The following is a 20,863-nucleotide window of genomic DNA, read 5'->3' as shown; positions in this document are numbered from 1 at the left end:
AATACTTATTTCCCTCATTAAAATGAAAATCAATTTATAACATTTTTGACATGCGTTTTTCTGGAATTTTTTGTTGTTATTCTGTCTCTCACTGTTCAAATAAACCTACCAAATTATAGACTGATCATTTCTTTGTCAGTGGGCAAACGTACAAAATCAGCAGGGGATCAAATAGTTTTTTCTCTCACTGTATGTATTCACCCCCTTTGCTATGAAGCCCCTAAATAAGATCTGGTGCAACCAATTACCGTCAGAAGTCACATAAGTAGTTAAATAAAGTCCACCTGTGTGCAATCTAAGTGTCACATGTTCTGTCACATGATCTCAGTATATATACACCTGTTCTGGAAGGCCCCAGAGTCTACAACAACACTAAGCAAGGGGCACCACCAAGCAAGCGAAACCATGAAGACCAAGGAGCTCTCCAAACAGGTCAGGGACAAAGTTGTGGAGAAGTACAGATCAGGGTTGGATTTTAAAAAATGATCTGAAACTTTGAACATCCCACGGAGCACCATTAAATCCATTATTAAAAAATTGAAAGAATATGGCACCACAACAAACCAAGAGAGGGCTGCCCACCAAAACTCACAGACCAGGCAAGGAGGGCATTAATCAGAGAGGCAACAAAGAGACCAAAGATAACCCTGAAGAGCTGCAAAGCTCCACAGCGGAGATTGGAGTATCTGTCCATAGGACCACTTTAAGCCATACACTCCACAGAGCTGGGCTTTACGGAAGAGTGGCCAGAAAAAAAACATTTCTTAAAGAAAAAAATAAGCAAACATATTTGGTGTTTGCCAAAAGCCATCTTTTTGGCCATCAAGGAAAACGCTATGTCTGGCGCAAACCCAACACCTCTCATCACCCCAAGAACACCATCCCCACAGTGAAGCATGGTGGTGGCAGCATCATGCTGTGGGGATGTTTTTCATCGGCAGGGACTGGGAAACTGGTCAGAATTGAAGGAATGATGGATGGCGCTAAATACAGGGAAATTCTTGAGAGAAACCTGTTTCAGTCTTCCAGAGATTTGAGACTGGGACAGAGGTTCACCTTCCAGCAGGACAATGACCCTAAGCATACTGCTAAAGCAACACTCGAGTGGTTTAATGGGAAACATTTAAATGTCTTGGAATGGCCTAGTCAAAGCCCAGACCTCAATCCAATTGAGAATATGTGGTATGACTTAAAGATTTCTGTACACCAGCGGAACCTATCCAACTTGAAGGAGCTGGATCAGTTTTGCCTTGAAGAATGAGCAAAAATCCCAGTGGCTAGATGTGCCAAGCTTATAGAGCCATACCCCAAGAGACTTGCAGCTGTAATTGCTGCAAAAGGTGGCTCTACAAAGTATTGACTTTGGGGGGGTGAATAGTTATGCACTCTCAAGTTTTCTGTTTTTTTGTCTTATTTCTTGTTTGTTTCACAAGAAAAAATATTTTGCATCTTCAAAGTGGTAGGCATGTTGTCTAAATCAAATGATACACACCCCCCAAAAATCAATTTTAATTCCAGGTTGTAAGGCAACAAAATAGGAAAAATGCCAAGGGGGGTGAATACTTTAGCAAGCCACTGTATGAGCGAACGTTCCAAAATGCAATTTGCGGGAAACACAGTTCCAAAATGGGCACCGCACATGCGAGCTGTTTCATGGACAGAGATGGAAATATCTGTTAGAAATGTAGAAAAAGGGGAGATCTATAGTTTCAACAACTATCATGGGTTGCTAATATGACTAAGATAATGCCTTTGGATGCTAGATAATGAAATAAAGTTGAAAGAAAACCAGTAGAACAGGAGAATGCATATGAGGAAGTATTTTTTAAATAATTGCCTCCACATTTCTATGGTGGGATTTTGGCTATAGGCTACATTGAAGCAAGGTAAGACATGCCTCAATAATTTGAAGTAAAACGTCCAAACAATTAAGGAACAGGAAAAATATAGCGATTCTAATGATAGGCCTAACCGTCTTCTGGTCGATGGAAAGGCATTTCCAAAAACCTTCTCAATTAAATGTTAACTAGCTACATAGTAGCCTATGCCTACCTGGCAGAATGATATCATGATATCATATTTGCATCAATCCTGTGGCCATTTGTTTTAAAATCTCCATCTCAGGTCCTACAGAAAGACCACTAACCAAACAACAGTGCTAGGTGCCTGCACACTTGAATTAAAGGCGAACTACCCAAAAAATCTCCTGATGTGGTTTAAGAACATCTCATTTTGTTATTTTTCTATTAAAAGTGTGATTCTTAAAAAAAAGTGTGATTTAAACTGAAATAAATCTGAAACCTGTGCATTTCTGACTCAGTTGACAGCTTCATTTATATGTTTCAATAGTAGATCTACTATTAGCCTACTTGAACAGTACAGCTTGGGTTGGCCTGAGACCAATTTGTGATTTATAATTTTGGGTCATTCAGAGTGTATGTCACTGTTTCTCTTCCGTTCACCAGGCGGGCCGTTTGGCAAAATTAGAGTATACCCACTTCTCCAGACACCACTAGTCTTATACAGTACATTTAGTTATTGCTTGCTTTATTGTCTTTTGTTTAATTTATATAACAACATTGTAGCATTATCTAGTCCTAATGACGTGATTCCACTATTTGTACCGGTTTGCATCAGTTTCAATGCGGAACTTTTATCTTGAAGGCCAACCGCTGATTCCACTACTGTCGCTAATCGCTATTGTGGCTCAGTTCACATAGCTAGGTCGTTCCAGCCTTCTCCCTTGGTCGTGAGGCATGTACTTTCTCACATCCCCGAAAGAGTCTTCTATTTATATTTCTCTTCTCTTCTTTTTCTGAGAGAGGGTTATTTGTTGTTGTATATGCATTTAGTGGATGTTAGAGGGAGAAAATAACACAGGTTGAGATAGGTCAAAATAAGGCAGTATTTGGAGAAAGAGGAAGTAAACTAGCACTCGGCGTACTGTTGTGAATTACAGTTGAACCGGACAGAAGCAGGAAACTGATATCATCCATTTAAACCGTAACTGGCTGAAAATGGCCACGTCAAAACACCAAGGTGAGTGTTATACCGATACCCTTCTGTGAGGTAGGCCTACTCTTCCCATTTCATTGCAGGCCGACTATATGTGCTATAAAAAAGTGTTCGCATAAAATAACAGGTCTCTACCAGGCACAGCCAGAAGAGCCTATGTTTCTTCATAGGTTCCTGCCTTCGTAGCCAAGTACTGTAGTTTTAGACTGGGTAGTCTTATCTGTAAAGCACTTTATGCCAACTGCTGATGTAAAACGGCTATTTAAAGTACATTTTATTTATTATTTGTATTAAAGCAAGTAAAGAACTTCCTGAAACAAGTAAAGAACTTCCTGAGACAAGTACAAACATTCATTTCCACAAAGATGAATAACTTCCCAGAAGTAAGTGTATGTAAAGCTATGTGAAGATAAGTCAAATCACATTTTATTGGTCACATATACATGTTTAGCAGATGTTAAATTCGGGTGTACTGAAATGCTTGTGCTCCTAGCTCCAACAGTGCAGTAATACACAACAATACACACAAATCTAAAAAGTAAAATAATTGAATAAAGAAATCGCTATACACATATATACACACACATGTATACAGTACCAGTCATATATATATATATATATATATAGTACCAGTCAAAAGTTTGGACACACCTACTTATTCAAGGGTTTTTCTTTATTTTTACTATTTTCTACATTGTAGAATAATAGTGAAGACATCAAAACTATGAAATAACATATATGGAATCATGTAGTAACCAATAAAGTGTTAATCAAATCAAAAATATATTTTATATTTGAGATTCTTCAAATAGCCACCCTTTGCCTTGATGACAGCTTTGCACACTCTTGGCATTCTCTCAACCAGCTTCATGAGGAATGCTTTTCCAACAGTCTTGAAGGAGTTTCCACATATGCTGAGCACTTGTTGGCTGCTTTTCCTTCACTCTGCGGTCCAACTCATCCCAAACCATCTCAATTGTGTTGAGGTCGGGTGATTGTGGAGGCCAGGTCATCTGATGCAGCACTCCATCACTCTCCTTGGTCAAATAGCCCTTACATAGCCTGGAGGTGTGTTTTGGGTCATTGTCCTGTTGAAAAACAAATTATAGTTCCACTAAGCGCAAACCAGATGGGATGGCGTATCGCTGCAGAATGCTGTGGTAGCCATGCTGGTTAAGTGTGCCTTGAATTCTAAATAAATCACAAACAGTGTTACAGCAAAGCACCCCCACACCATCACACCTCCTCCTCCATGCTTCACAGTGGGAACCACACATGCAGAGATCATCCGTTCACCTACTCTGCGTCTCACAAAGACACGGATGTTGGAACTAAAAATCTCAAATTTGGACTCATCAGACCAAAGGACAGATTTCCACTGGTCTAATGTCCATTGCTCGTGTTTCGTGGCCCAAGCAAGTCTCTTCTTCTTATTGGTGTCCTTTAGGGGTGGTTTCTTTGCAGCAATTCGACCATGAAGGCCTGATTCACGCAGTCTCCTCTGAACAGTTGATGTTGAGATGTGTCTGTTACTTAAACTCTGTGAAGCATTATTTTGGGCTGCAATTTCTGAGGCTGGTAACTCTAATGAACGTGTCCTCTGCAGCAGTGGTAACTCTGGGTCTTCCTTTCCTGTGGTGGTCCTCATAAGAGTCAGTTTCATCATAGTGCATGATGGTTTTTGCGACTGCACTTGAAGAAACTTTCAAAGTTATTGAAATGTTCCGTATTGACTGACCTTCATGTCTTAAAGTAATGATGTACTGTCGTTTCTCTTTGCTTATTTGAACTGTTCTTGCCATAATATGGACTTGGTCTTTTACCAAATAGGGCTATCTTCCGTATACCACCCCTACCTAGTCACAACATAACTGATTGGATACAGATGAGTCGACCTACAGTTTTATTACGCGATTGCAGGAGAAGAGCCAGATCGTATTAGGCATTGCAAGTGAAGGAACGAGACGGCGATTGCTACGAGAACTGGGTTTTTGGCTTACCAGAGGCTGTGGAAATATGCAGTGTAGCTGAGGTTACTGAGAAACGCATGAGGACGATAGATGGAATACAAGTGGATACAGTGAATGCAGCAGAGAGACAGCAGAGGTACAAACCACAGGAGAGCACACCCATGAGAGGTCGGGTGACATTACATAACAAAAACTGTACATACTGTGGTAACAATCACAAGCTGGGTGGAGAGCAATGCCCAGCTTATGGCAAAACATGCAGGTCCTGTGGTGTTGCAAATCATTTTGCCAAGGTGTGTCAGGCAGGGGACAGATCAGGCAGAGTAAAGAAAGTGCATGTTGTGGAGGATAATATATATATACAGAGAGAGGGAGGCTCTGACAATGAGGAACTGGTCTACACCACGGAATTGATCAGCACAGCTCACTCTCAGGGACAGAAATGGTTGGTGCAGCTAAGATTGAATAATAAAAGACAAGAATGCCAGCTCAACACCGGGGCAACATGCAAGAGAGTGAAAGAGAGAATATCACCAAATACCCCACTACAGGCAAGCAACACACTACTGAAGCTATACTCGGGAGAGTTAATGAGATCAATGGGGCGATATCACACAGACTGTGTCATTAAGGGAGTTAAGCACAAGCTAGTGTTTGAAGTTGTGGAGATGGACCAAAATCCATTACTCTCTGGTTCTACGTGTGAGCGCTTAGGACTCATGACTGTCAAAATACCAGCGGAGCTAAACAAAGTGGAGCAGTGCCTCAAAGGACCTTTAACCAAAGAACAGCTGCTGAGTGCAGTTATGACGTTTTCAACGATCCAGTGGAGTCTGTGCCAGGAGATGTCCACTTCGTACTGGACCCAAGTTGCACCACTGTACAATGTGCACCACAGAATGTGCCTGTAGCCTTGAAGGCACAAGTGAAAGCCCAACTGGAGAAATATGAACGTGATGGACATATTACCCCAGTGACTGAGCCGACACCCTGGATAAGCTACATAGTTGTAGTTGCCAAGCCAGAAAACATCAGATCATGTATGGACCCCAAACCCTTTAATCTAGCACTGAAAAGGTCTCACTACCTTATGCCAACATTAGAGGATGTGTTGTACAAACTGCCTAAGGCACGCGTATTTGCGCTGGTGGATGTTCGAGATGCCTTTCTCCAGTGTAAACTTGATGAGGACAGCAGCAGGATAATGATGTTCTGGACGCCATGGGGGAGGATGAGATGGCTGAAACTTCCCTTTGGGGTGTCCGTGGTCCCTGAGATTTATCAACGTAAGCAACATGAACAGCTGGGGGACCTCAGAGCCATCGATGCCGTGACTCCAATGAAGAGGCGGAGCGTGACCACAACAACAATCTGCACGCACTGATGGAGCGGTGCAGGGAGGTGAGACTCCGGCTCAGTGTGCAAAAGCTGTAGTTCAAGCTGAAAGCAGTTCAGTTTCATGGACACATACTATCCTCCGAGGGACTGAGAATAGACCCAGAGAAGACCAGGGCTAAACTGGACATGCGGACACCCACTGATGCCAAGTTTAATTGGATTTGTGACATACCTGGCCAAGTTCCTGCCCAAGCTGTCTGAGGTGTGTGATCCACTTCGCCGGCTCCTGGACAAAAACAGTGTGTGGCACTGGCTGCCTAAACATGAACAAGCTGTACAGGAAATAAAGCTCCTGGTGTCTGTCACGCCTGTTCTGAGGTACTACGACGTCTTGAAACCGGTCACTGTGCAAAGTGACGCAAGCAAGAATGGATTAGGGTGCTGCCTAATGCAACACGGACAGCCCGTGGCGTTTGCTTCGCGATCATGGACGCCAACAGAGCAAAACTACGCTCAAATAGAAAAGGAATGTTTGAGTATTGTATTTGCTTGCCAGAGATTTCATCAATATCTGTATGGCAGAGTTAATTACAGCTGAGACGGATCATAAGCCAATCGCAATCTTCAAGAAGCAGCTCCTCTGTGCCCCTAAGCGTCTCCAAGGTATGTTAATGCAGCTGCAAAACTACAACTTGGGTGTCCTCTACAAGCTTGGGCCGGAAATGTACATCAGCGACGCTCTGAGCAGAGCAACAACACAAGGCAGGGGGACAGATGCACCACACACACAGCACACTGTGTGCAACGTAAAAAGTTAGCAGGCTGCATTCACACACATTGACCAGGCACAGCATCTCAATGTTACAAACCACAGGTTCCGTCAGATTTTACAGTACACTGAGGTCAAGTCAGTTGTTCTCTCAGGATGGCCAGCTGTGAAAGAGGACACCTCTGAGTGTAAGAGATTATTGGTCCTTTCGTGATGAAATCAACGTGCAAAACGGGGCACTGAGGGCGGAAATGCTAGCCGCATACATGCTAGCCACATTGGCGGGAAGGCACGCTATAGACAAGCAAGGGGCACACATTTCTGGCCGAACATGAGAGGGAAAATCAAGGACTATATATCAAATCAAATTTTATTTGTCACATGCGCCGAAAACAACAGGTGTAGACCTTACAGTGAAATGCTTACTTACAAGCCCTTAACCAACAATGCAGTTTTAAGAAAGAATACCCAAAAAATAAAAATACAATATAAAATAATACAAAATAAAAGTAACAAATAATTAAAGAGCAGCAGTAAAAATAACAATAGCGAGGCTATATACAGGGGGTACAGGTACCGAGTCAATGTGCGGGGGCACCGGTTAGTCGAGGTAATTGGGGTAATATGTACATGTAGGTAGAGTTATTAAAGTGACTATGCATAGATAATAAACAGAGAGTAGCAGCAGCGTAAAAGAGGGGTGGAGGGAAATACAAATAGTCTGGGTAGCCATTTGATTATATGTTCAGGAGTCTTATGGCTTGGGGGTAGAAGCTGTTTAGAAGCCTCTTGGACCTAGACTTGGCGCTCCGGTACCGCTTGCCGTGCGGTAGCAGAGAGAACAGTCTATGACTAGGGTGGCTGGAGTCTTTGACAATTTTTAGGGCCTTCCTCTATACCAGGCGGTGTCAGAGGAAGGCCCTAAAAATTGTCAAAGACTCCAGCCACCCTAGTCATAGACTGTTCTCTCTGCTACCGCACGGCAAGCGGTACCGGATGGCAGGAAGCTTGGCCCCAGTGATGTACTGGGCCGTACGCACTACCCTCTGTAGTGCCTTGTGGTCGGAGGCCGAGCAGTTGCCATACCAGGCAGTGATGCAACCAGTCAGGATGCTCTCGATGGTGCAGCTGTAGAACCTTTTGAGGATCTGAGGACCCATGCCAAATCTTTTCAGTCTCCTTAGGGGGAATAGGTTTTGTCGTACCCTCTTCACGACTGTCTTGGTTTGCTTGGACCATGTTAGTTTGTTGGTGATGTGGACACCAAGGAACTTGAAGCTCTCAACCTGCTCCACTACAGCCCCGTAGATGAGAATGGGGGCGTGCTCGGTACTCTTCTTTTTCCTGTAGTCCACAATCATCTCCTTTGTCTTGATCACGTTGAGGGAGAGGTTGTTGTCCTGGCACCACACGGCCAGGTCTCTGACCACCTCCCTATAGGCTGTCTCGTCGTCGTTGGTGATCAGGCCTACCACTGTTTTGCCATTGGCAAACTTAATGATGATGTTGGAGTCGTGCCTGGCCATGCAGTCATGAGTGAACAGGGAGTACAGGAGGGGACTGAGCATGCACCCCTGAGGGGCCCCCGTGTTGAGGATCAGCGTGGCGGATGTGTTGTTACCTACCCTTACCACATGGGGGCGGCCCGTCAGGAAGTCCAGGATACAGTTGCAGAGGGAGGTGTTTAGTCCCAAGGTCCTTAGCTTAGTGATGAGCTTTGAGGGCACTTTGGTGTTGAACGCTGAGCAGTAGTCAATGAATAGCATTCTCACATAGGTGTTCCTATTGTCCAGGTGTGAAAGGGCAGTGTGTAGGGCAATAGAGATTGCATCATCTGTGGATCTGTTGGGGCTATATGCAAATTGGAGTGGGTCTAGGGTTTCTGGGATAATGGTGTTGATGTGAGCCATGACCAGCCTTTCAAAGCACTTCATGGCTACAGACGTGAGTGCTATGGGTCAGTAGTCATTTAGGCAGGTTACCTTAGTGTTCTTGGGCACAGGGACTATGGTTGTCTGCTTTAAACATGTTGGTATTACAGACTCAGACAGGGAGAGGTTGAAAATGTCAGTGAAGACACTTGCCAGTTGGTCAGCGCATGCTCAGAGTCCTTGTAATCCGTCTGGTCTTACTCACATCGGCAATGGAGAGCGTGATCACACAGTCATCCAGAACAGCTGGTACTCTCATGCATGTTTCAGTGTTACTTGCCTCGAAGCGAGCATAGAAGTAATTTAGCTGGTCTCGTAGGCTCGTGTCACTGGGCAGCTCACGGCTGTGCTTCCCTTTGTAGTCTGTAATAGTTTGCAAGCCCTGCCACATCCGACGAGCGTCGGAGCCGGTGTAGTACGATTCGATCTTAGTCCTGTATTGACGCTTTGCCTGTTTGATGGTTCGTCGGAGGGCATAGCGAGATTTCTTATAAGCTTCCGGGTTAGAGTCCCGCTCCTTGAAAGCGGCAGCTCTACCCTTTAGCTCAGTGCAGATGTTGCCTGTAATCCATGACTTCTGGTTGGGGTATGTACGTACAGTCACTGTGGGGACAACGTCATTGATGCACTTATTGATGAAGCCAGTGACTGATGTGGTGTACTCCTCAATGCCATCGGAAGAATCCCGGAACATATTCCAGTCTGTACTAGCAAAACAGTCCTGTAGCTTAGCATCTGCTTCATCTGACCACTTTTTTATTGACCGAGTCACTGGTGCTTCCTGCTTTAGTTTTTGCCTGTAAGCAGGAATCATGAGGATATAATTATGGTCAGATTTTCCAAATGGAGGGCGAGGGAGAGCTTTGTATGCGTCTCTGTGTGTGGAGTAAAGGTGGTCTATAGTTTTTTCCCTCTGGTTGCACATTTAACATGCTGGTAGAAATTAGGTAAAACGGATTTAAGTTTCCCTGCATTAAAGTCCCCGGCCACTAGGAGCGCCGCCTCTGGATGAGCTTTTTCCTGTTTGCTTATGGCCGTATACAGTTCATTGAGTGTGGTCTTAGTGCCAGCAACGGTTTGTGGTGGTAAATAGACAGTTACGAAAAATATAGATAAACTCTCTTGGTAGATAGTGTGGACTACAGTTTATCATGAGATATTCTACCTCAGGCGAGCAAAACTTTGAGACTTCCTTACATATCGTGCACCAGCTGTTGTTTACAAATATACATAGACCGCCACCTCTTATCTTACCAGAGGCTGCCGTTCTTTCCTGCCGATACAGTGTATAACCCGCCAGCTGTATGTTATTCATGTCATCGTTCGGCCACGACTCGGTGAAACATAAGATATTACAGTTTTTTATGTCCCGTTGGTAGGATGTTCGTGCCTGTAGTTTGTCCATTTTATTATCAAGCGATTGTAAATTGGCCAATAGTATCGATGGCAAAGGCAGATTAGCCACTCATCGCCGGCTCCTTACCAAGCACCCCGATCTCCTTCCGCTATATCTTATTTTCTTTCTACTGCGAATGACGGGGATGAGGGCTCTGTCGGGTGTCTGGAGCAAATCCCTCTCGTCCGACTCATAAAATAAAAATTATTCCTCCAATTCAAGGTGAGTAATCGCTGTTCTGATGTCCAGAAGCTCTTTTCGGTCATAAGAGATGGTAGCAGCAACATTATGTACAAAATAAGTTTAAAACAATGCGAAAAAACACACAAAATAGCACGGTTGGTTAAGAGTCCATAAAACGGCAGCCATCCCCTCCGGCGCCATTCCAACTGCTCAGCCTGTAATGAATATGCACGAGCAAAGCAAAATGAATCAATGATGTCACATGACATCCCAGAGCGCCCATGGCAAACAGTGAGCATGGACCTTTTTGCCTATGCAGGGAAGGACTTCCTGATCATGGTTGATCATTACTCAGATTACTGGGAGGTGGAGCCACTACCAGACGTATCAGCTGACACGGTCATCACACGCTGCAAAGTCCAGTGGGAAACCAGACTGTGTAATCACAGACAATGGGGGGTGCTATGATTCAGCCAGATTCATACAATTTGCAGAGGAGTGGGGATGCACTCATATCACCTTGTCCCCTCACCATCCACAAGCCAATGGAAAGGCACAGTCAGCTGTCAAGATGGTGAAAGGCTTATGCAAAAGGGCCAAGCTAGACGGTACGGACTTGGTCAGCTAAACTGCAGTGGCACAACACGCCCACTGAGGGGATGGACAGTAGCCCCGCACAGCGTCTCGTGTCACGCAGACTCAAGTCATCGCTGCCGGCGGCACCAAGCCTGCTGCAGCCCTCTGTGGTTGTGGGTGTCACTGAGAAACTCAGAAAATGAGGATTGCCTAATCACACTATGAGGTGGCCACCAGAGACCTCCCTGACTTGAACGTTGGAGATCAGAATGCGACCATTACCAGGTGACCGGACAGGACGGTGGCGGCTCGGTTCCTGTCTGAAGAGGGTCGCTCCCCGGTCGTTTCTTGTGGACGTCGATGGCACACTCTACAGACTCAACAGAGTGGACCCTCGAGTGGCAGAACAGGCCGCACAAGGATGAAACTCATTCAACGCCACAGCATGAGAAATTGGAGCGTGGTCAGCCAGACCCAGACAGGGCAGTGGTAACTGGAAAGTCTGGAAATGAGGCTGAGAAGTTGAAGGACTGTGGGGAGGGGCATATGGGTGAGTCACATAACACACAGGCATATGTGCCAAAAGCACACCTGCACCACAAATAGACACTGAAATACCCGCTGTGCATCTGCGTAGTGGCCGTCTGTCATGACCACCCAAATACTAAATCTATAAGTGACAGGTTTCACTGACCTAAAGCCGATGGGTTATGGACGAGAGACTTTGGGGCGGACACACAGTTTTACTATTGTAGAAGTATCAAGTTGTATTGCATTGTGTAAAAAAAAAAAAAAAAAAAGGCAAGAACAATTATATTTTCAGTTCATCATTGTAGGCAACGATGTTGGGTCTATTTGTTAACTGTTGTGGTTCAAAACGTAAACATTGAAAGGAAAATAGATGTTATATGTAAGGCTTGGATGCCACCTGCTGGTATGGTGCTAAACTGTTAGGTTATAGACCGGATGCAAATTGTTCTACGCACAGGATATGGAAGTTCTTAGACGCTGGCTAAGGCACTGTTGGCTTCTTCAATAAAACTACATGAAACGAGCAACAATAGCTCAGCCGCGAAGTGGTAGGCCACACAAGCTCACAGAATGGGACCGCCGAGTGCTGAAGTGCTCAGCAGCGCCCAGAAGAGTGGAGGCTGTTATAGCGGCAAAGGGGGGACCAACTCCATATTAATGCCCATGATTTTGGAATGAGATGTTTGACAAGCAGGTGTCCACATACTTTTGGTCATGTAGTGTATCCTGCTCATCGAACATCTCATTCCAAAATCATGGCCATTAATATGGAGTTGGTCACCCTTTGCTGCTGTAACAGCCTCCACTGTTTTGGGAAGGCTTTCCACTAGATGTTAGAACATTGCTGCGGGGACTTGCTTCCATTCAGCCACGAGCATTAGTGAGGTCGGGCACTAATGGTGGGCGATTAGGCCTGGCTCGCAGTCTGCGTTCCAATTCATCCCAAAGTTGTTAGATTGGGTTGAGGTCAGGGCTTTGTGCAGGACAGTCAAGTTCTTCCACACCGATCTCGACAAACCATTTCTGTATGGACCTTGCTTTATGCACAGGGGCTTTGTCATGCTGAAACAGGAAAGGGCCTTCAACAAACTGTTGCCACAAAGTTGGAAGCACAGAATGTCATTGAACGCTGTAGCGTTAAGATTTCACTTCACTGGAACTAAGGGTCCTAGCCCGAACCATGAAAAACAACCCTCAGACCATTATTCCTCCTTCACCAAACTTTACAGTTGGCACTATGAATTCGGCCAGGTAGCGTTCTCCTGGCATCCGCCAAACCCAGATTCGTCCGTCAGACTGCCAGATGGTCAAGCGTGATTCTTCACTCCAGAGAACACGCGTTCACTGCTCCAGAGTGCAAACCTGTCATCAAGGCAAAGGGTGGCTACTTTGAAGAATCTAAAATCTAAAATGTATTTTTATTTGTTTAACACTTTTTTTTATTTATTTTATATATATATATATATATATATATATATATATATATATATATATATACAGTGCCAGTCAAAGGTTTGGACACACCTACTCATTCCAGGGTTTTTCTTTATTTTTTACTATTTTCTACATTGTAGAATAATAGTGAAGACATCAAAACTATGAAATAACACATATGGAATCATGTAGTAACCAAAAAAGTGTTAAACAAATAAAAATATATTTCATATTTTAGATTCTTCAAAGTAGCCACGTGTTATTTCATAGTTTTGATGTCTTCACTATTATTCTACAATGTAGAAAATAGTAAAAATAAAGAAAAACCCTGGAATGAGTAGGTGTGTCCAAACTTTTGACTGGTACTGTGTGTGTGTATATATATATATATATATATATATATATCAAAATATATTTTATATTTGAGATTCTTCAAATAGCCACCCTTTGCCTTGATGACAGCTTTGCACACTCTTGGCATTCTCTCAAACAGCTTCACCTGGAATGCTTTTCCAACAGTCTTGAAGGAGTTCCCACATATGCTGAGCACTTGTTGGCTGCTTTTCCTTCACTCTGCCGTCCGACTCATCCCAAACCATCTCAATTGGGTTGAGGTCGGGTGATTGTGGAGGCCAGGTCATCTAATGCAGCACTCCATCACTCTCTTTCTTGGTAAAATAGCCCTTACACAGCCTGGAGGTGTGTTGGGTCATTGTCCTGTTGAAAAACAAATGATAGTCCCACTAAGCCCAAACCAGATGGGATGGCGTATCGCTGCAGAATGCTGTGGTAGCCATGCTGGTTAAGTGTGCCTTGAATTCTAAATAAATCACAGACAGTATCACCAGCAAAAATCTCCAATTTGGACTCCAGACCAAAGGACACATTTCCACCGGTCTAATGTCAATTTCTCGTGTTTCTTGGCCCAAGCAGGTCTCTTCTTCTTATTGGTGTCCTTTAGTAGTGGTTTATTTGCAGCAATTCGACCATGAAGGCCTGATTCACACAGTCTCCTCTGAACAGTTGATGTTGAGATGTGTCTGTGACTTGAACTCTGAAGCATTTATTTGGGCTGCAATTTCTGAGGCTGGTAACTCTAATGAACTTATTCTCTGCAGCAGAGGTAAATCTGGGTCTTCCATTCCTGTGGCGGGCCTCATGAGAGCCCGTTTCATCATAGTGCTTGATGGTTTTTGCGACTGCACATGAAAAAACTTTAAAAGTTCTTGAAAGTTTCCGTATTGACTGACCTTCATGTCTTAAAGTAATGATGGACTGTCGTTTCTCTTTGCTTATTTGAGCTGTTCTTGCCATAATATGGACTTGGTCTTTTACCAAATAGGGCTATCTTCTGTATACCCCCCTTACCTTGTCACAACACAACTGATTGGCTCCAATGCATTAAGAAGGAAAGAAATTCCACAAATTAACTTTTAACAAGGCACAACTGTTAATTGAAATGCATTCCAGGTGACGACCTCATGAATCTGGTTGAGAGAATGCCAAGAGTGTGCAAAGCTGTCATCAAGGCAAAGGGTGGCTATTTGAAGAATCTCAAATATAAAATATATTTTGATTTGTTTAACACTTTTTTTGGTTACTACATGATTCCATAGTTTTGATGTCTTCTATTATTCTACAATGTAAAAATAAAGAAAAACTCTCAAATGAGTTTGTGTATCCATACTTTTGACTGATAGTGTATGTATATGTAATACGTAGGATATAATAGTATATGTACAGCAATAGTTAAATAGGATAGGCCTTGACTAGAATACATTATATACATGTAAAGTGGGTAAAACAGTATGTAAACATTATTAAAGTGAACAGTGCATTCGGAAAGTATTCAGACTCCTTGACTTTTTCCACATTTTGTTACGTTACAGCCTTATTCTAAAATTGATTTTTTTTAAATTATCCCCTCATCAATCTACACATAAAAAATTGAAATATTACATTTACATAAGTATTCAGACCCTTTACTCAGTACTTTGTTGAAGCACCTTTGGCAGCGATTACAGCCTCGAGTCTTCTTGGGTATGATGCTACAAGCTTGGCACACCTGTATTTGGGGAGTTTCTCCCATTCTTCTCCTCAGATCCTCTCAAGCTCTGTCAGGTTGGATGGCGTGCGTCGCTGCACAGCTATTTTCAGGTCTCTCCAGAGATGTTCGATCGAGTTCAAGTCCGGGCTCTGGCTGGGCCACTCAAGGATATTCAGAGACTTGTCCCGAAGCCACTCCTGGCTGTGTGCTTAGGGTCGTTGTCCTGTTGGAAGGTGAACCTTCACCCCAGTCTAAGGTCCTGAGCGCTCTGGAGCAGGTTTTCATCAAGGATCTCTCTATACTTTGCTCTGTTCATCTTTCCTTCAAACTTTACTAGTCTCCCAGTCCCTGACGCTGAAAAACATCCCCACAGCATGATGCTGCCACCATCATGCTTCACCGTAGGGATGGTGCCAGATTTCTTCCAAACGTGAAGCTTGGCATTCAGGCCAAAGAGTTCAATCTTGGTTTCATCAGACCAGAGAATCTTGTTTCTCATGGTCTGAGAGTCCTTTAGGTGCCTTTTGGCAGACTCCAAGCGGGCTGTCATGTGCCTTTTACTGAGGAGTGTGTTCTGTCTGGCCACTCTACCATAAAGGCCTGATTTGGTGGAGTGCTGCAGAGAAGGTGTCCTTCTGGAAGGTTCTCCCATCTCCACAGAGGAACTCTCGAGCTCTGTCAGAGTGACCATCGGGTTCTTGGTCACCTCCCTTACCAAGGCCCTTCTCCCCCGATTGCTCAGTTTTGCCAGGCAGCCAGCTCTAGGAAGTCTTGGTGGTTCCAAACTTCTTCCATTTAAGAATGATGGAGGCCACTGTGTTCTTGGGGACTTTCAATGCTGCAGAAATGTTTTTGTACCCTTCCCCAGATCTGGGCCTTGACACAATCCTGTCTCGAAGCTCTACGGACAATTCCTTCAACCTCATGGCTTGGTTTTTGCTCTGACACGCACTGTCAATGTGGGACTTTATATAGACAGGTGTATGCCTTTCCAAATCATGTCCAGTCAATTGAATTTACCACAGGTGGACTCCCAAGTTTTAGAAACATCTCAACAATGATCAGTGGAAACAGGATGCACCTGAGCTCAATTTCGAGTCTCATAGCAAAGGGTCTGAATACTTATGTAAATAAGGTATTTGTTTTTTATTTGTTATACATTTCCTAAATTTTCTAAAAACCTGTTTTTGCTTTGTCATTATGGGGTATTGTGTGTAGATTGATGAGAATAAGGCTGTAACGTAACAAAGTGGAAAAGGTAAAGGGGTCTGAATACTTACGAATGCACTGTATATAGGGCAGCAGCCTCTAAGGTGCAGGGTTGAGTAACCGGGTGGTAGCTGGCTAGTGACAGTGACTAAAGTTCAGGGCAGGGTACTGTACTGGGTGGAGGCTGGCTTGTGGTGACTATTTGACAGTCTGATGGCTTTGAGATAGAAGCTGTTTTAGCAGCTTAAGATGGCAGTCCCACGGTTTCAGCTTTGATGCACCTGTACTGACCACCCGCTACCATCCAGAAGGCGAGTACAGGCCATGGCTCGGGTGGCTGAGGTCCTTGAGGAAAATAAATAAAGCTAATCAAATGATAATGTACTTAAATATCTGGATGGTTGATTTTTTTTGTTTATTCATTATTCATGGATGGGTTCATTCCTAGAATCACTTGCTTACTGGATAGATACATTGCCTGGTGAATTCAATCCTTATTTATTATGTGACTTGACTTCAGATACTCTGACGGAATGCTTGAGTTGCAGCCATCTTAAGGTGAGAGGACAAAATGTTGATATTATTATGACAAATCTACTTATTCTACACTCACGGCTCATAACTGTTGTTGCAATAATTGCCAAATATTTTAGAAAGATTAATCTGAAGGTTTTACCATATTTGGTTGCTCAATCTTGAACAGACCGCAGAAATTTGGATTGAGCGTGAGCCCTTAGTGTCTACAGAAAATGAGATTTCAATCTACAGGTAAACACCTTGGACTTACTTTCCCCTACCTCAATCATTAGCACCTGTCACGAACAAATCCTGATAAACTGAATTACTGAATCCTCTGTTCATTTAATGTTTTGGTTACCTAATTTGCATTCCCTTCTTCCAGACTTGAATCTATTGCAGGGCGTTATGAGTGCAGAGTATCAGGGCTGCGCTGGGTATGTGAGAGCAAAGTCACACTTCAGTACCACTTCAGCTCTTGGGACCCTCACAGGGCAGTGCTACAAAGCATGGGGTACAGGCAAGGAGGCCCCCTACTGGACATCAAAATCATTGAAGGAAAACTGGAAGAAGTGCATCTGCCACATTTTGCCTGTTTTGGTGAATGTATGGATGTCAGCTATACTGAACAAGACATTGTTTTATTGACCTGGGAATTCTCAATACATTTTAAAATAAATGTTTTAATCAAACTGATATTAATGCAAATGTTCTGGTTTGTGTCCATTTTAGGGGTTGGAGATCGTTATGATCCCTCCATAAAGCAGAAAGTGAGAGTTCTTCATGTAGCAGACCGAGGCGTGTCCATAGAACAAGTGGATAAGGTCACCCGCTTCCACGTCAAGATTCTCCATCCATCTTTCTCTCTGAGGGGTGTTATCCTGCAGGCATTAGGGTGTTCCGTGCACTGTGACTTGCAGATTTATCGGGCCAGGACAGCACACCTCACGCTACGTGCTTATCTGATGCCATGTGATCCTGCATTAACACAGGTTATTAAGGCTAACTCTGTTCCTCTTCCTCATTGTTACTTCCATATAAAGTATTTATTCAACCAGGATGGTCCTCTCAGCAACAATTGCCAGTGATTCAAAAAAACATCAAAACACTCCAAATCAGATCAGACAAACATAAAACAATCAGACACCCTGATCAAGGCATTAGCCAAGACGTGTTGGTGTATTTGAATGACTTAGCCCACACATTTAAAGGCTTTTTAACGTTCAAACCCACACGTGCCTGGACTTTGATTTTTTATGACACTTGGCACCCATTTGTAGTGATAGTTTTTCCTTTTTCTTGTCTAACCTAAAACAATGTTGAGAACAAATGGTCATTGGAAGTATACAGTACAATACACAGTGATGGATGTGTTTGCTTGTTCTACAGGCAGTGGAGAAACAGGAGAAGTGTCATGGATCCACAAGGATCCTAAAACCAAGACCAGAGAAGTCACAATGGTTGACTAGTGATTTTTACCTCACGACATCGTGTCCTTCTGATGTTAACCCTCGTGTACGGTTTGAACTTGTATAGAACATTAATTAAATCCAAAACATTGCACATGCCCAGAACCCCCCACCCCCCCAAATAATCACTAATTTCAGCGAACTTCAAGAAACTGTATGTTCCATGTTTGTTAGACTAACACTATCTATCTATTGTCTCAGAGATTGGAGCTCGCACATGTTGACCCACCATACTTCTTTGAGGTGTTTATAAGAGACGCAGATTTTGACTTCAGTCTGAACCTAAGCTGTAAAAGTCGTAAACAAACCATATGGAACCATGAAATACGAGAAGGTCAGAAAAGATCCATTGACTTAGTAATCATAAATGTCAAATATAGTTTAAGGCCGGGATTCCTCAGGCGAGTTGCACGCTGCACTACAGACAATGCACCTTTTAAAGGCATATTCCTTTACATTCATGGAGATCGCATTCATGGTAAACACTGCCGATATCAGCTCAATCGTAAACTACCTTTAAAAGTAAAGTGTAATGCACTTGTCAATACTGCGCCTTTGATTGAATCCCGTCCTAGAAATGTGTTTAATGTCATGTCATAAGAAAAGGCAAAGTAATTGTATCAGTTTCCTTTTATAGCTGAATACACGGGTCCCATCTTGACCTCAGACCAGCACTTTGTGGACCTCCACCAGACAGCCCTTATTGACAGAGTGAGTCAGGTCGATCCCATCTTGGACAGACTCCTGAAGAGTGGAGTCATCACTGCTGATGGCTACAGTGACGTGATAGCTGAAAATAACAACCAGAAGAAGATGAGGGAGCTCTTTGATGGGCCCTTAAAAGGATGTGGCCCCGAAGGTAAAGATCGGTTCTTAGAGATCCTGACAGAGATGGAGCCAAACCTAATCAATCACCTGAAGCGGGAATGAGGAGCTGGGTTGGTGAATGGGGGGCATTTGAAGTTTATTTTAGGGGAAAGGGCATGAATGATGGCAGTTACGCTTTGTATTTATTTGTGTTTACTAGAAAAAACAAACATAAAAGGAGCATAGGCTCATTCCTTTTATTTCCACATGTAATTATACAGGGGCACAACTTTAGTTTTAGAAGTGTGTGTGTGGGGGGGGGGGGTTGGCTATCTAAAGCTAATTTGCTGCATTTCTACACAATCTAATATGACCCTTTTGGGGTTATTTTGGGGTCACTTATTGTAAAGATGAATATAATGTTTCTAAACACTTCTATGTTAATGTGGATGCTTCCATATTTACAGATAATCCTGAATTAATCGTGAATAATGATAAGTGAGAAAGTTACAAACGCACAAATATCATACCCCTCCCAAAAATGCTAACCTCCCCTGTTATTGTAATGGTGAAAGGTTAGCATGTCTTGGGTATGATATTTGTGCGTTGTAAATTTCTGAACTATATTTTAAGACAATGAAATACTCTGCCAACAAAAAAGCTGTTAGAATTATAAATGTGTGTATTAAGGTCCTTGTGTAATGTGATATTGTACCCCCTAGCCCAAATGTCCTTTGTATATTCTTTATATATACACACTTGTGTTCCCCATGTACTTTTTGAATTGATTTGTTGTTAATAGAAAAAATGAGAAAAGAAAAATGGATAGTTAGTATGGCAAAAGTTCCCTGATGTCGTACTACATTTTTTATTTTTTTATTTAACACTAACATGTAAAAAACAGAACAGCCAGAGGGATTACACAAAGAAATAAGGAAGAGAGAAAATTATAATACAAATCCACATTATATCAAATCAAATAGACATGTAACAAATACATTTGGTTTTGTATACGTTTTAATGATGCTAAATAGTTTTCCAAGTCTCATTTTTAAAAAGGGGGGCTTTTTCTTCATAAATGTAGATTTGTGTATGAAACATTTTCCTAATAAAATAGAGATTTATGACATACTGAAGTTCAATTGTGGAATTAGTGTAGTCAAACTTAGATATTTCAATGGTTGTATGCATTTTGTTGCCAAGATATAGTTGTACATCAGTCCAGAACACCTCACTATGTAAACAATTACAAAATATGTGTTCAATAGATTGTTTCTAGTTCACAAAATCTGCATTCACTAGTAACATCAGGTATATATTTAAAAATCAGGCTATTACATGGGTAGAATCTATGGATAATCTTAAAGGAGCTCTCCTTTACTTTATTGGTCACCATAAATGTGTGTGGAGTGAGCCAAGCACTGCGCCAGTTTATATCAAACAATGAAGCCCAATAAAATAGTAGAAGGAATAGAATTCCTGTAGAAAACATCCCTTAAACGATTATTGAATTACTTATCTAGTAAACCTATGCCATTCACTTGGATATCGCTTACAATAGATGTTCCAAAATATGCATTATTCTGGAGTAAAGATTTTATCCCACTAGGTATAGCTTTTATAACGGTGTCATATTCCTTGCTTGAAACCTCAAAGTTGTATCTTTCCATAA

At 42.8% G+C, this 20,863-nt stretch overlaps 1 protein-coding gene across 1 annotated transcript; it reads left to right on the top strand.

Moving 5' to 3' along the window:
- The first annotated feature begins 2,709 nt into the window (after nucleotides 1-2,709).
- On the top strand, nucleotides 2,710-20,322 carry LOC311132930 (NACHT, LRR and PYD domains-containing protein 1 homolog). Its single transcript, XM_084166318.1, has 8 exons — nucleotides 2,710-3,039; nucleotides 16,920-16,957; nucleotides 17,103-17,167; nucleotides 17,301-17,521; nucleotides 17,648-17,907; nucleotides 18,305-18,430; nucleotides 18,586-18,718; nucleotides 19,022-20,322. The coding sequence occupies exons 1-8, from the start codon at nucleotides 3,018-3,020 to the stop codon at nucleotides 19,312-19,314; spliced, it is 1,158 nt and encodes a 385-aa protein (XP_084022444.1). The 5' UTR covers nucleotides 2,710-3,017; the 3' UTR covers nucleotides 19,315-20,322.
- The last annotated feature ends 541 nt before the right edge of the window (nucleotides 20,323-20,863 follow it).

This window comes from Coregonus lavaretus, assembly GCF_964263955.1.
Source record: "Coregonus lavaretus genome assembly, chromosome: 7".
NCBI classification, from domain to species: domain Eukaryota; kingdom Metazoa; phylum Chordata; class Actinopteri; order Salmoniformes; family Salmonidae; genus Coregonus; species Coregonus lavaretus.
Note: the sequence above shows the minus strand (reverse complement) of the source record. Positions and strands in the feature narration are given on the sequence as shown.

What these genes read in the sequence shown, in the direction of transcription:
- LOC311132930 (XM_084166318.1), top strand. Translation starts at nt 3,018, where the DNA reads ATGGCCACGTCAAAACACCAAG. An exon ending in GGCCACGTCAAAACACCAAG is followed by an intron (nt 3,040 to 16,919) that starts GTGAGTGTTATA and finishes ACTTGACTTCAG; the next exon opens with ATACTCTGACGGAATGCTTG. An exon ending in GTGATCCTGCATTAACACAG is followed by an intron (nt 17,908 to 18,304) that starts GTTATTAAGGCT and finishes CTTGTTCTACAG; the next exon opens with GCAGTGGAGAAACAGGAGAA.